Source organism: Lontra canadensis, unplaced genomic scaffold (assembly GCF_010015895.1).
Source record: "Lontra canadensis isolate GAN:19392208 unplaced genomic scaffold, GSC_riverotter_1.0 scaffold44, whole genome shotgun sequence".
NCBI lineage: Eukaryota > Metazoa > Chordata > Mammalia > Carnivora > Mustelidae > Lontra > Lontra canadensis.
Window position 1 is genome coordinate 13,183,704 of NW_022631038.1, and position 15,488 is coordinate 13,199,191.

Consider the following 15,488-nt stretch of genomic DNA (forward strand, 5'->3'; position numbering starts at 1 on the left):
CTCCGCGGGAGGGTCACGCTGAGGTCCCACTGCTCGGGGTCAGCGTGGGCCTGGTCTCCTCCCTGGCAGCTGCCAGGAGGCGGCAACACGGTGTGTACACGTACACACACGCGCGCGCGCGCACACACGCATGCACACTCGGTTAAAGGGGTCGAAGCGATTCTCGGCGCGCGCGCGCGCACACACACACACACTCGGTTACAAGGGTAGAAGCGATTCCCGGCGGTTGCGCCCTTGGCGCACCCACCCGGCAACCGCCCTGCCGGCCGCGTGCAGTCCCCCGGGCGCCCCCGGCCCCTCGCGGGCCCCTGAGAGCGCGCCGGGCCCGCTGCAGGCCCGAGGAGGCCCCTCACACACCCACCGCGCCGCCGCCGCGCGGGAGGCCTGCGCCGCCCGCGCCACCCACCGGCCGGGCCCAGCGGGCGGGCGGGCGGGTGGAGCGGAGCGGGCCGGGCGGGCGGGGGCGTCCCGGGCGCGCCCTCCCGGGCCGCGGGCCCTGCGCGCCATGTGTCCTCCGCGGGGCGCGCTGCTCCGAGCCCGGCCGCGGCTCCTTTAACCCGGGAAGGGGAGCGGGGCGGAGGGGCGGAGGGGCGGCGGGGCGGCTCCGAGGAGGGCTCTTTCTTTCTTCTTTTTTTGAATGAACCGTGTGACGTACGTACAGGAAACCAGTCGGTTAGAGAGAATGAAGTAAGAGGCCAGCCCCCACCCCCCCGCCCCGCGCCCGCCCCCTTCCTCCCCGCCCCCTCCCCCGCCCGCCGCGCTCCCTCCCGCCGCTCTCGGTTTCCCCGCCGAGCCGCCGCCGCCGCCGCTGCCAGCGAAGGTGCCGGGCGCCGGGCCCTCCCCGCCGGCGCGGCCGTCATCGCCCGGAGCGGGTGCGCGGCTGGAGCGCGGAGGGGGCGGCCGCCGCCAGCGCCGCCGCGCAGGAGCAGGAGGAGGAGAAAGGGTGCGCAGCCCGGAGGCGGGGTGCGCCGGTGGGGTGCAGCGGAAGAGGGGGTCCAGGGGGGAGAACTTCGTAGCAGTCATCCTTTTTAGGAAAAGAGGGAAAAAATAAAACCCTCCCCCACCACCTCCTTCTCCCCACCCCTCGCCGCACCACACACAGCGCGGGCTTCTCGCGCTCGGCACCGGCGGGCCGGGCGCGTCCTGCCTTCGTTATCAAGCAGCTTTTCGGAAAATGCATTTGCCGTTCGGAGTTTAATCAGAAGAGGATTCCTGCCCCCGTGCCCGGCTCGTCCGGCGGCCCCCGGTCCCTGTCTGTCTCCCGTGGAGGAGTGAAGCGGTCCCGCGGATAGAGATCCATGTCTGTGCCCGCGCGTGTGTGTGCGTGTGTAAATTGCCGAGAGGGGGAAAATCACAGGACTTCTGCAAATACGGGACTGAAAATTGTAATTCATCTGCCGCCGCCGCTGCCTTTTTTTCCTCGTGCTCTTGAGATCTCCGGTTGGGATTCCTACGGATTGACATTTCTGTGACGGAGAAGTCTGGGAATCAAACTGGAAATTCTCCTAATTTTTTACCCTCCCTCCCCCAACTCCTGATTCATTTGGAAGTTTCAAAGCAGCTATAACTGGAGAGTTCTGAAGATTGATGGAATCTTTGCCTTATGCATTTGTTTTGTTTTCACAAAAAAGGAAACTTGACAGAGGATCATGCTGTCCTTAAAAAATACAAGTAAGTTCTTCGCACAGGAAATTGGTTTAATGTAACTTTCAATGGAAACAATTGAGATTTTAACTTTAAGTGCATTCGAGTAAGTTTAATTTCCAGGCAGTTTAATACATTCTTTTAAGCTGTGTTTCTTGTAGTGTGTATGCCCTGCGTTCTTTCACCCAGTGTATAAAGGAAAATGCACCTGATTTTGACTTAGTTTTCTTTTTGACCTTTCAGCATCGCAGAGGAAGTAGACTGATATTAACAATAATTAATAATAATGTGCCTCATGAAATAAAGATCCGAAAGGAATTTCAGTAAAAATTTCCTGCATCTCATGCCAAGAGGGAAACACCAGAATCAAGTGTTCCGCGTGACTGAAGACACCCCCTCATCCAAGAATGCGAAGCACATCCAATAAAATAGCTGGATTATAACTATTCTTTCTTTCGGGGCCGTGGGGCGGGAGCAGGGGCGAGAGGTGCTGCTGGTACCCGGCTGCTTTTCCTCGGGGGAAGGATGGCGCACGCTGGGAGAACAGGGTATGATAACCGGGAGATAGTGATGAAGTACATCCACTATAAGCTGTCGCAGAGGGGCTACGAGTGGGATGCCGGAGACTCGGGCGCCGCGCCCCCGGGGGCCGCCCCCGCGCCGGGCATCTTCTCCTCCCAGCCCGGGCGCACCCCCGCGCCCGCCAGGACCTCGCCGCCCCCGCCCCCCGCCGCCCTCGCCGCCGCTGCGGCCGCGGGCCCTACGCTCAGCCCCGTGCCACCTGTGGTCCACCTGACCCTGCGCCAGGCCGGCGACGACTTCTCCCGTCGCTACCGCCGCGACTTCGCAGAGATGTCCAGCCAGCTGCACCTGACACCCTTCACCGCGAGGGGACGCTTTGCCACGGTGGTGGAGGAGCTCTTCAGGGATGGGGTGAACTGGGGGAGGATTGTGGCCTTCTTTGAGTTCGGTGGGGTCATGTGTGTGGAGAGCGTCAACCGGGAGATGTCGCCCCTGGTGGACAACATCGCCCTATGGATGACTGAGTACCTGAACCGGCACTTGCACACCTGGATCCAGGACAACGGAGGCTGGGTAGGTGCACGTCTGCTTGAGTGTGCGTCTGGGCTGGACATTTCCAGTCGGGGGCTGAGAATCCGTGGTTGGAGTGTGGGTGGGCTCCTGGGCCAAGGGCAGGCTGATGAGCCAGGGAAATAAAATCAGGGTGCCTGCTTCCCTCACCCTACCCCCGCCCCCCATGAAGGTCCCGCTGCCAGACCTATTGTTGATGATTCATTCTGGCCAAAAGTGTTTTCCTTGCTTGCCAGCTTTGGAGGGTTAAAGATCCAGCATTTGCTATCCAGTGGGATCTCGGGATAAATGGTATCCTTTCAGGGTTTCTTAGACTGGGGGGTCCAGAGATCCTCCCCCCACCCCCAACCACCGACAACTCATGACCTAGACTCCAGGTTGGGTTGGCAACCCGCGTGTTAGACAAGTTCCCCTGGGAATTTATTTGTACTACAATTTGGGAACTACCCAGTTAGAAGAACAGACTCCACCAGAAGACCAAGGTCATGCCTTTTCTGACTCACTTGCTAAGATCTTCCCTAAGAGGAAATCCAGTGTAGCCCGCTTTCCCTGGATAACCTAGATGTGTTTGTAAAGAGGTAAGTTGACTTTTGGAAAGTGCACAAACTCCATCCTGTGGCGTGTGCCACATGGTTCCCAGTGGGCATGACTGAGTGTCTTGAAGAACATTGGGCCATGGATACTTTATCTCATCAGTGACATAATTTGTTCTGGTTGCATACTTTGCATTCTATTTCTGTACCGGGTGTATGACTTTAAAGTTTACTGTAATTTTAGTATCTTTTACTTTTCGCCACCTAGAGTCCACATCATTTGGTGGTCTTTGCTGGAAAAACTTGCATCTACAGTATCCGTAGAAAGCGTAGACACGTTAATTCTCAGCTGTGGATGCTGTCATGCTTTGAGGTTAGTTGTACTGATCGATGCCTGTAGCTTTGGAGAACGTCTGCGTGGTGATTTTTTTTCTGGTGCTAGATAGAGCTTTCATCATGTTATTATAAAGGTATTGTTTTGTATGATTCTTTGGGGGAGGGCATCCAGATCCTAAGACTGAAGAATTGTAATTGAGATCTGCATCTTATATGTAAAATTACCAATTTGTGGAAAAGTAAAAGAGAAATCTTGTCTGAAATTTTTTCAGACTTTTTGTTTTAAGGTGAAGAATTCTTTCTGAAAAAGGATGCAATGCAGTTCTTCCTTGTATTGTCTCTAGGGAGAATTACTGATGTTATTATTTTATAGGACCTAACAGGACCACAAAGCCTAAAAATTATTACAAATGGATTCAATTTCAAGAAGCACATTACATATTTTACTACAGTTTACAAGCATGCTAATATTAAGGCCAAGAAAAAAGAGAAAAAGCCAAGAAAGTAGATGGCTGACATGAAAATCTGATCCTATTTGATCAAAGTTGACAAAATTCTGATGCCACTTTCAGTGTTTAAAAGGAAAATATCCCCATTTAAATTTCTAACAATTAAAATGCTCCTTGTGAATTGTCTTTTCAAGATCCTATATTGTCAGATCTTTAGTAATTCTGGAAGAATTTACTAAAGGGTAGAAGGATATTTTTGTTAAAAGTTTGGTTAAGTAGGTGGTTTTATTTTTAACCACCATAACCAAAAAGGTAGAGAGTTCCAGACTCCCAAAAGGATCTTTTTAAAACCAACGTAAAACTTAAGTTGACAGTTCATATTTTTATGAAAAAAAATTTCAAAATTTTCTTTCTAGTTGAAAGAAATCCAAGGTACTAACTCTCATCTGTTAAGAAATTTAATGAAAAGCTAGGCAACAGACATGCTTATGATAGAAATTAATATAGAACCTTGGCCTTTGTTTTGTTGCATTTTACTATGTTAACATCTCATGCAGTTGAGTTTACCTTTTAAGTAAAGGCTCACTTTTAACTCCTTTCAAAATAGAGTCTTCATAGTAGAGCCTGTCTCTCTGGTCAACAGGTATCCGAGATTGATAAACGTTGAGGCTGTATTTTATGATGCCAAACCACAATGACATACCGTAGAACATGATAAAAAAAGTTTTTTTGACAAAACCTTTCAGAGTAAACATAAATCATATAGAGGCACAAGTAGCCGATGGTAAAATGTGTCGTTTTCAGAACAACATGTTGATGGATGACTGTATAGGAAAACAAAGGAATTTGGCCAAAAAAAGCAGGTATCAGGAAATGTAATCATAAGTGGATACTTTGGAATCAAAGTGGTAGTATTTGAGAGTTACAAATGATTTACCTATCCTTTCAAATGGGCATGACTAACTAAATGTCTGGTTTAGGCATATGGTAAACAGACAGATTTTTCCACCACACCCCCCCGCCAAAATTTGTACCAATCAGAGTTGCGCCCTTAATACTGTATTGTGTCTTACAGTGTAAAGTACTCAGAATGCCCATTGTCAAATGTCAGAAGAGAGCTAGTACATTATTCCGACTTTTGATAATGACTTGTGTGGCTTCTAGGACTCAGTGGATCAGACTGCACGTAGAATAATGGGCATTTCAGATCCGAAGTCACTTTTTTTCTTTGCTGCTGTTGATGCAAAATCAGCCTTCTGAGGTTAAGGAAAACTGTTCGTATTCTGCATTCCATAGCTTGGAGAAAGTGTCTTGGGAGGAAAGGCGACTGAGACATAGCCCCAGAAGCTTACAAATTAAATAAAGACTAAAGAAGAAATTGGGTTAAAACAGACTGTAGCTTTATTCCTAAGTTTGAATAAGACATTGTGAGAGAAGCAGGACAGAGGGAGTACAAGACACCATTAGTTCTAGGAAATGTCTGAGACCCTGCTACTCCAGTGGGGTTCACAGACCATCACCTGGGAGCTTCTCAGAGATGCAGCTTCTCAGGTTCCACCCCATAGCCAATGAGTCTGAACCTGTGGTTCTTGTGAGATCCACGTTGTCAAATGCACATAAAAATTAGAGATGTTGATTATTATCTACCATTGGTTCCTGGGGCCATCTTTTAGGAAGAATGACAGTGTGGGATGGGTCCTCCACTGTCCCATTCCAGCAGCCTCCCGGGTTTCTAGTATTACCTAGAATACTGAGTATTTCCCAGATGTCCACTAGTGTGATCTGGTCCTTGGATGAGATACCCTGGAATGAAAGAGAGGAGATAAATTATCGTAAGCTCCCATCTTCTCAAGAATGTTTTTCATGGTAGCTATACAGTTTGCATTGGCATTATTGATCCCAATAAAGTAAGTAACACAGCCCTTCTATTCCAGTTACAGACAGGGGATTTCTGTCTTTTGATAGCTCCATTAGTTATTATTTTACCGCCTGGTTTGAGTTCTGTAGATGCGTTGACTAAGATTGCTTCAAGGTGAAGGGGCTCTTGGAGGGGAAGTGTCGAGATAAGGGCACTTTGACCATTATTGAGGTTGATAGCTCCCTCCAGGCCGAGAACATTCAGCTTCATGTCTCATAAGAGAGTGAGGTGTGGGCTACTAAAAGAAAGAGAAGGCTTAAATGGGAGATTAGCTTCATTCTGTTGATGAGATGGTGGCGTGACTTTTCTTTTCCCTTTTTTTTTTTTTTTTTTTGGTCTTTTGGTCTTTGTGGTTTAGGAAGACAGGAACTTACTTCTCCACATCCAGTAGAGGTTAGCTTCCTTTTTATTAGTTGGTCGGCAAGCAGTTTCTATCTTCTGTTGGCAGTCCAGATCCACCAAAACACTTGATTAACTAGAAAGCAATGCCATTCTCATGCCAGTGTAGGAAATAAGTGAAAAAGCATCATTTTCCTGGCAGCCAAGTATCAGCTGCTTATGGCCAATTTTGGCAGCGAAATGATAGGGATTAAAAATAGTCTGAAGATGGTCTAGTCTCAAGGAGGATATTTAATGATGAACTTTCCTTGGGAAAGTGCATCTTTCTCCCTCCTAAGGATCACGTGACTCCCTGCAATAATTTATTCTGTAGGAAAAAAACTACGTGGTTGCCCCTGGAGTTTGCAAGTCACATGCTGTTCAGTGATTGTATTTGTGGACCTTTGTAAAATTTTATAGTTCACTTAGTTCACTTTTCTGTCCTAGGGCTTTCCTTGCTGTTCAATGTCTGTTGCAAACATGGCTTTCTTTTGTGTGTCCTGTTACTTTGAGCTGTGCTTTCTAGTGAGAACTGATTGATCTTTTTAACAGTCCTTAATTGACCTGGTACATTTCAGATTGTTTAAATGCACAGAACGCCAGGTAACAGAAAGCCACAAGTTGTTGTTGTTTTTAAAAGCAAGCTCTCAGAGTTTTTCCTTATCTTTGCTTCTAGTCCTAGTTGTTTTTTTGGACGAAGAGTAAACTCACTCAGAAAGCAGGTGTATGGGTGCTGTGTGTATGACTAGTGGTCCTGCTCAGCTGTCCCCATGCCCATTTCTGAGGTCGCTCATCGTGTCTTAGCAATAGTCACGCAAAGCAGTATCTCAGCCCAAGTGCAATTGTGCTAGAAAAACAACACTGTCTTTGTCGTGTACAAGTAGAAAGGTTCCCCACCCCCCGCCCTGAGATAGATTGTATTTGAGGTTCAAAGGTTCTGTTAAACCTTTTTAAGGTAATCTAATATCATCACCTTATTCAGTCATAGCTGTAACCTTGCAAACTGGTCACCCCTTCCCCCAGCTACATACAGGAGACCACTACATGAATTTATTTCACTAGGAAGCTTTTCTTTTTCATTCTTCTTGGTTTGATTCAAACAGTGTTAGTGCTTGACATAGAAAGAGGATTAATGATGAAAATCGTCCAAGGACTGAGACAGCTTTTTGACAGACGTGATTGCCAGTCTTTATGTACCTGGTCCTGGGTTAGGTTGGGGACACAGCTTTTACCCCTGCGTTGGGTGACCTCACGGGCTTGTGTCATAGGTGTCTAAGTGAACTCATAGTTACATGCAACCCTATTAGCATGATCCTAGAGGCTCAGATTTAGAGAGAAAAGAAAAAAAAAAAACCCAAGTATGTATTATTTTGCATACACTTCTATCTTTGTCTAAAAAAGTTACTTCTAACCATATGGCTGTTCATGTGTGCATTAGGTCTGATTTAAATAGGAGGAGAAATGTACGTAATTTAAAAAACACTGTACAATACAAACACATACTTAAGAGAACTGAAAGGCCAGGGGAGTTCCCTTGTTAAATATTTACCCATTAAACACCCTTAATACACATTAAGAAGACTTAATAAACACCTGTCTTCAATTTTTAAGGTGTTTCAGTAATTCTTTGTATTTAAAAGACAATCAAGGCTTTGAATAGGGTGATTAGACTAACTTAATTTGAAGAACTGCCTCTCTTAAATCATCCTTGTATGCAGAAAAATACAAGTTGATTTTGAACAGAACATGGGCTCTTCCTTTGGCAGAGATTAAAAAAAAAAAAAAGCTTTTGTTTTCTTTTGTTGTAGGTTATAGTACTCTTCCCTTTATTAAGAGGCTTCTCTTCCAAAATCTGTTTATAGAAATTTCTAGTCCACTGTAGCATTTGTGTTCCCGAAAGGCAGGTCTTGTACTGTCTAACTGCTTGCACTCGTGGTCCTCCTTCTTTAGATGGAAGATGGTAAAACTTTTGAAATTACAACCAAGCCTTTTTCCTTCACCAGTTTGTTCTGATATATGCTCAACTCCGTAGTGCTGACATTGTTTCTCTGCTTTTTACTTGCCAGACAACAGAAGGACAGACAGCTGTCCTTCAGTAAGAATCATGATTGCATGATTGTTTCTAGCTCTTTCTCATGGGGACCCTGCCCCATGACTGTCCCCTAGCTGCCCATCATCCCACCGCTGGGAAGCCTCCAGGATGTAGCTCCTGTGCCTTCCTGACACACGCAGGGTAGGAGTCACCTGAAGCAAAGAATGTTCTGCCTGCATTCCAGCAAGAGGGATCTGAAGAGGGCTGTGGCCAGAGCTAGAATATAACCTCGACTTCAGTCTTGCTGCCGGCAGCAGGGCAAGGCACAATTCTGTCCACAGAAGGTGACGCTTTTCCCTTAGAGATGGTGAATTCCAGCCGCTCTGGGGAGTGGGGGGAGATAGAATCCGCCAGCAGAACTTTCGCTTGCTCGGATCTCTGCAGTGTGAGATAAGAGGGGTTATTCCCTGGCCATAGAGAAGTTTTGACTAACTTAATTAAAATAGCTTCTACTCAAGACCACTTCCCCACCCGCCCCTTAAACGTGTTTGAAAGGGAACGTCCCTGCCATGCTGGGGTGACTCTTTGTAGCGATGTACTGAGAGCTACTTGGGTGATTTTTCTTGGGGGATTGACAGGATTCGGTGAGAAACTTCTCGACAGAATGGGGACCTCTCTTCCCCGTGACACATGGAACACGCACTTCCCTGGGAAACTGTTTGGAAAATCTGTGTTTTCATCCTGCTCCTTGTTTTGCCTTCAGAATGTCAGGGATAGAGCCATATTCCATTTTTAGTTAATAATCAGCTCATCGGCTCTCTGGGGCTTCCACATAATGAGTCAGAAGCTTATGACTGACCCCACTCTCCTCTTTTACTATGCCTCCTGAAAACAACCCGAGGACCCACGACGTCAAGTGAAGCTTTAATATTTCAAGGGAGATTTTCCATTGAGGCCAGTACAGCTTTCTCGTGACAGTTCCAATTACTGTATTTCTCTCTTTTTAACTATCTTTTCTTAAGCTGCGGAAGTATCGGGACTTTGCGACTTTTAATGCTTGGAGCACCGAACAAAGGATCAGTGTTGCAGGCTGTCTCTTCTTGACTATGTCCACCGCTTCTGGGCAGAGGACGAAGATGGCTTTAGCTTGCAGCACCGTGAATGTTGTGTCTGTGTAGTGACCCTGAAATCGAACTGCAGCCCAGGCCACTCAGGTGCATTTGAATTTTCCAGAAGAATCTGGAACAGATACTTAGTCCTCTTCATTCACTCCCTATTTGCTGTATGTATTACCCTCTCGCAATTAGAATAGGAATAAAGTTAACTGTAAGTTATATCCTCAGCTTCAGAGATTGATATTTCATTCTACTTAAGGAAAAAAAAAAAAGGCAAGCCCATAAATGATGCCCTTTGGCACTTCTGAGTCTAAAATTTCAGGGCTACCCCCTAGTCATTTCCCTTATGAATTCCTGCTAGCATCTCTCTCTCTTTCATTTTAAAACTGAATGCTTTTAGAAGTGGTTTTGAGTTTTTGTAATAACAAAATTGTAAGTATAGTGAGGCAGAGCCACTTACTAAATATTAAAGTAACAGTATAAGAAGAAAAGAGTATGAAGAACTCTTATCAAAACAAATGAGCAATCGTTCACAGAATTTAACTCACAAAAGTCAGGGATGGAAAAGAAAAGAGTAATGAAGCTCTTGTGATTTCGCATATCATACATGTTAATTTTTTTTTTTTTCATTGAAAACCCGTTAACTGAGGGTCTGCTATGTGCAAGGCTCTATGCCAGGTGTTTTAGTTGAGTAAAAAAATGTGTAAGATCAACTTTGCCTTCAAGGAACTTGCCTAAAAAGATGTAAGTTGCTGTAATCTTTGCCACTCTCTAATGGATGGAGAGATCTGGTCCAGCTGGAAGGGGACCTGGAGGAGTTTCATGCAGGAGGTGATCAATAGAGGTATGGGGAGGAGGCATTTTAGATAACTGGGCTGGAGAAGTCAGAGCAGACAGGAATGGATGAAGCCTAATTGGACAATATTGCAAATAGTAAAGAGTCTGACTTGGTTGGGACGCAGAGCTCTCTCATGAGATATGACTGGGTCCTAAGTTGAGACATTTAAATAAATTTGGTGAAGTTTAAATAAACTTGGTAGACATTAAAATGAGTATCAAAAGGGTTCTGAGGCAAGGCAGGACATGTGGGCTTGCAGAACATTGCTGGACAGTGAGAGACCAGGTAAGGGGTTTGAACCATGGTGGCAGAGTGGGGAATGGAAAAGATGGGGCAGATGTGGGGGGCAGTGCTGAAGGGAAAGCAAAGGACTTACAGCAGGTTGCAGAAGCAGAAGACTCAAGTCTGAAACCCAGCTCATTCAAAAAGTGTTATTGTCCTCAAGAGAAAGAGGAAAGATAAGAACAGTTGCTGTTTTGTGGGGGTAAATGTGATGAAGTTAATTTTGGACATTTTCAGCTTGAGTTTCCAGTAGGATATCCAAGTGGAGATGCCCATTAGCAGTTAGCCTTGAGGATCTGGAGCTCAAGAGAGCATCTGGGGCAAGGCTACGATATGCTTTTTTACCCCCAAGCCAGGTAGATTTCCCATTTCCTTCCTGCATTTCCAGAAGTGGTCCTAACTGCCCCTGCTGATTCTATACTGCTTTTCCCCAAAAGTCCTCTACAGACTTCTGTGGATTGGATGGAGGTGATTAATGTGGGCTTGGCTTTCCACTACCAGTTTACTTAAACAGTAATTCAACTTGAGTCATATTAATGTTGTCCCAATATCCTAATAATAATCCCCATTTGTGCAGATCTTATACAATCAAAATGTTCTCCTTCATTGGTACTTTGTTACTTAGAAAAATATTTCTCTTATCCTATTTAACCGGCACCTAGCAGAGTAGATCGTAGGTATGTACAATGGTTGTTTATTGAATGAATGAATGAATGAATGAATGAATGAATGAATAAAAGATTATGGAAGGGGCACTTTGAGCATCTAACTCATCCCAACCAACTAATGTTCTCCTACTTTCCTTAACTGTAGAGTGTGTCTGTGTTCCAAATGTCCCCACGTCACAGATTTAATAGAAATGAGAAAAAGGAAAACACCTGTGGAGTATTTTGATTTCATTACTTATCACTGAATTGAAAAATTCTGTCATTCATACTTGAAGAGAAGTCTGGATTTACATTAAATGTATTTTAAAATTTAAATTGAAAATAATCTACATTAAATATTCAACTTCAATAGAAGTCTTTAATGCTAATATTAGACACTAGACTGCTAATATTATACACTAGATCTGTTTATACAAAGAGGGCACACAGCCTCTACATATGTGCTTAGCTACTCTCAGTCCCATGGTTCAAATCTCAAGCCCAGGAGAAGCTTTAATGGCTGAGATTTTCATCTCCTTATCATTAAAGAAATCAGGGCTCGTGCAGGGTTCTCACAGTGGGAACAAGGTGGTTTCCTCCCTCCCCTAATTAGTGTCGTAGCTCCAGTATAAAAGAACTACAGCATAGAAGTCACAGCGATAAACGAGCCCTTAGTTCTTCTCCCACGAAAACAAGCCACCGTCAAAGGTGGCAGTCAGCGGAGCTCAGTGTTCCCAGAGGTGAGAGAGCCTAAGATTTTACCTCTCCAGACACTGACCAGCAAGAAGACCACCGGGGGCGTCCTGGATAAAAACCACTGGCCTGGCAGCTTTGGACTCAATGCTCTGTATTGCTTGAAGCCGGAATCACTGCCTCTCTGTGGTTTTAAGAACTGGCGGAATTTTGCATTTTCAGAACCCTCATCCCTTGGCATGAAGCAAACTCAAAGTGTTACTGCTCACCCTTTGTCATCTGTTTGAGAAAGATCGTATGATTTGTTTACTTGTAATGAAGCTTGACCATACTTCTCCAGGGGCTTTTTAAAAAGAAGGATGTGTCAGCTTGCAGATTTGTCCCCATGAATGAAACCACAAGCAAATTCTCTCCTCCCTCCCCTCCCCCCTCTCGTTTCTTTAGTGACCATCTGTGCATTACGTTACCATTGCCAGACCCTCTTCAAGTGGCTTATCTATGAGTGAATTCAGAAACTTCAAATTATAAAGGACACCCAGATAATTGGCCTGTTCTCCCAAGGATCTGTCCCCCGTGCTGCTGCCAGATTCCTTCTTAATGAACACATCGAGTGACAGTGGGATTCTTGAGCTTGTCCGCATCCGTGAGAAAATGAGCTTCCCTGCTTTGTAACAGCTTGTGGCTCGGGGAAAAAAAATGACAGCCATTGCACAAGTCTCCTTTGAAAGTCGTCTTCTTTCCCATAAATGATACTTTGAGAACACACTTAAGGGGTTATTAGTTTTCTATTTCATGCTTGGCCTGTGTGTGAGAATAACACCAGCTGTCACTGCAAATCAGTAGCTAAACACGCTTTGTCTGGTTAATGTGAGCATTTAATATTTGGCTCAATTAAAAATTAACTGATGCAAGTACATGTCAAATGGAAACTGAAAATACCTTTGGAAGGAATATTGAAAGGGCATGACCAAGGAGGAAATTAGTGCTTTTAAAATGTGGGGACTTGGGGGAAACTTAATGAGTTGAGACCCTTGACTCTTCCTTCAGACCTCGCTACCTGTTTGACTCAGCACGGTACTGAAAAGGATGTCCGCATTCTTACGATGTCGGACCCAGGGGCATTTCTGTATTTTCTAGAGAATAACTGGGGTGTTTTGTTTTGTTCCATTTTATGTTGAATGATACAATGAAAGCAAACAGAACAAGGGATCATTTATTCATTTGTTCCACTTTTTTTTTTTTTTTTTTTAATGGAGCACGTGGTTAGGCCAGGCGCTGGGAAAGTGGGAGCGCTCCCAGTTTGCGGGGTGGAGATCATCACCCCGATGATGTGGAGCCTCGAGAGAGCCAGGAGAGAAGATAGACAACCACAGCAGGGGCACTTATTAGAGTCCAGGAAATCTTCCCAGAAGAGGAGGCTGGAGCCTGAAGGAGGAGCCGGAGCTAACCTAGACACGTGGGAAGGAGGAGAGAAGTGTGGCCAGTGGGAAGAAGCTGGGGGACAAAGGTGGGGGTGGGTGGCTGTTGGCAACTAGGAGTCCAGCTGGGCTGGAGGGAGGGAGGAGTGCAAGGGGGCAGATCAGAAAAGGCAATGCGGGAGTTGCACCATGGAAGGGTTTATTCTAGAAAGGTCCTGCCGTGAATGAGACAGGGAGAAGCTAGCTCAGCAAATGAGCTAGAGACCTGTACCTGACCTGGACGAATGGTAGTAGGGACAGCAAGAAGCTGATAGCTTTCAGCAGTGATTAGGACTAGAACGGACAGATTTTTATTTAGGAAGATAGAGTGATGGGCTGAATGCTTCAGAACATGGCTCATTTCTCCTTCAATTACAGTGCTCTTTTTCCATAATCGTTTTGAAAAGAATATGGTCCTCGTCGTAGTAGATACATGAAAATATATGTTTTTCTTATTTCCCATTTGTTTCAGTTAACCCTGCCTGACTGGAAATTTTATTTTGTTAGGAGTCTCCTTGTAATAAATCGTCATTAATAATCAGTTAACAAAACTGTATTTGAAGAAAGAAATAATTCAGTTTTGAGAAGCAGTTTTCATAGAATCTTCCTCCGCATGAAAAAAATCTCAAGAGTGGGATCTCACCTTGACGGAGGATTTTAAAGATTTTATTTTTTTATTTGACTGAGATCACAAGTAGGCAGAGAGGTAGGCAGAGAGAGAGGGGGAAGCAGGCTCCCAGCTGAGCAGAGAGTCCGACGCGGGGCTCGATCATGACCTGAGCTGAAAGCAGAGGCTTAACCCACTGAGCCACCCAAGTGCCCCTCGACTGAGGATTTTAAAGTTTCCAAGGGAATTTTGTGTCTGTTGGCCCCTTTGGTCTTCATGGCAACCCTAGACCAGGCAGGTGTTATATTCCCACTTTCTCCGCCCACACCCTTTTTGTCTTCTCTTTGTTCCCATGCAAAGAGAAAGTTCTGGGGAGTTGCTGGGGAGCCAGTAAGGCCAGAGGAGCTGGTACTCATTCCCAGACTCAGAATCCAGTGGTTCTGTCCTTACACTGTGCTGCTTCTCAGGGTCTGTTTTCACAAGGACACCAGATTCCTCAACAGAAACTTAATCTAGTATATCTAATTTTGAAAAGTAGTATCCTCTGCTGCCTTTTACCTCAAAAAAAAAATGTCAAGGAAATTAAAATGTAGTCTTTTGTTTCAGGTTTCTTTCCACCCTCCCCCTTTCGATTTGGCTTTTGAAGGGGGCTTCGTGTTTATGGGATGAGCAGAGGGGCACCTGACCTCTTGCCTTGTGAGGCCCACACGTCCGCTCACGATGCCGCGGCTGTGCTTGGGAGCTGGGCGGGACTGAGCAGGCAACTCCTCCAAGGGGACAGTGGTGTGAGGGACGGAAGAGTTCTCGAAACTCAGCATGAGGGTTCTGGGGCACAGCAGGGCAGGTAGTTATATGAATGTAGACAGTCACTTCGCTTGTTTGGCATCTAACCAGCAATCCGCGTTTTTGTTAACTCCTAAGATTGGCCTCTTTAGGTAAGCAACATAAACTTGGCGATGAAAGCGGTTTCTGAATTTAAAAAGCGATGGAGCCTTCATCAGCAAGCTCCCGGAGCGTCTAAAGGGCATGTGGCTATGTTAGTTCAACCTCATTTATTCAGCAAACACTGAGAAGAGCGCTGGAGTTGTAGCAGAAAACGTGGCAGTCAAGAGCTGTCCCTCGACCCTCTCGTGAATCCAGTGTGGAAGATAGCACAGTAAGCAGGCAAATCATTCACCATATAAGGGACTACAATATAGCAGAAAGGGGACAGACTGATACGAGAGTGTCGATGGGCCTCATTAACTCTTGTGGGAGTCCTGGGGTTCCTCTAGTGGTACCGCACATTACACAGAGGAGGGTAAATGGCTGAAAACACAATGTTCTACCTTAGTATAACACAGCCCGTGTGTCAGTTCAAGGGTGGGGGTGGGGGGGTTACATGCACAATAGAGAGTTAGAGAAGACTTTCAATTTTGGCCAAAATGTTTGGAACGTTTTCCCCCCTTACCCCTACTGGTCTTTTCA

At 45.8% G+C, this 15,488-nt stretch overlaps 1 protein-coding gene across 6 annotated transcripts in view; it reads left to right on the top strand.

The window, feature by feature from the left end:
- The first annotated feature begins 855 nt into the window (after positions 1-855).
- BCL2 (BCL2 apoptosis regulator) overlaps positions 856-15,488 on the top strand; it is a 162,781-nt gene continuing 148,148 nt past the window's right edge. The window contains exons 1-3 of one of the 6 annotated variants that reach the window (XM_032872274.1): positions 856-1,671; positions 1,888-2,739; positions 9,405-9,578. In XM_032872274.1, coding sequence (XP_032728165.1) covers positions 2,170-2,739; positions 9,405-9,560 — 726 coding nt within the window. In that variant the 5' untranslated portion in view covers positions 856-1,671; positions 1,888-2,169 and the 3' untranslated portion in view covers positions 9,561-9,578. Of the gene's footprint in view, positions 1,672-1,887; positions 2,740-9,404; positions 9,579-12,401; positions 13,351-14,942; positions 15,215-15,488 lie in introns of those variants that run through there. The other 5 variants (XM_032872278.1, XM_032872280.1, XM_032872277.1 and 2 more) reach the window with 5 other exon arrangements.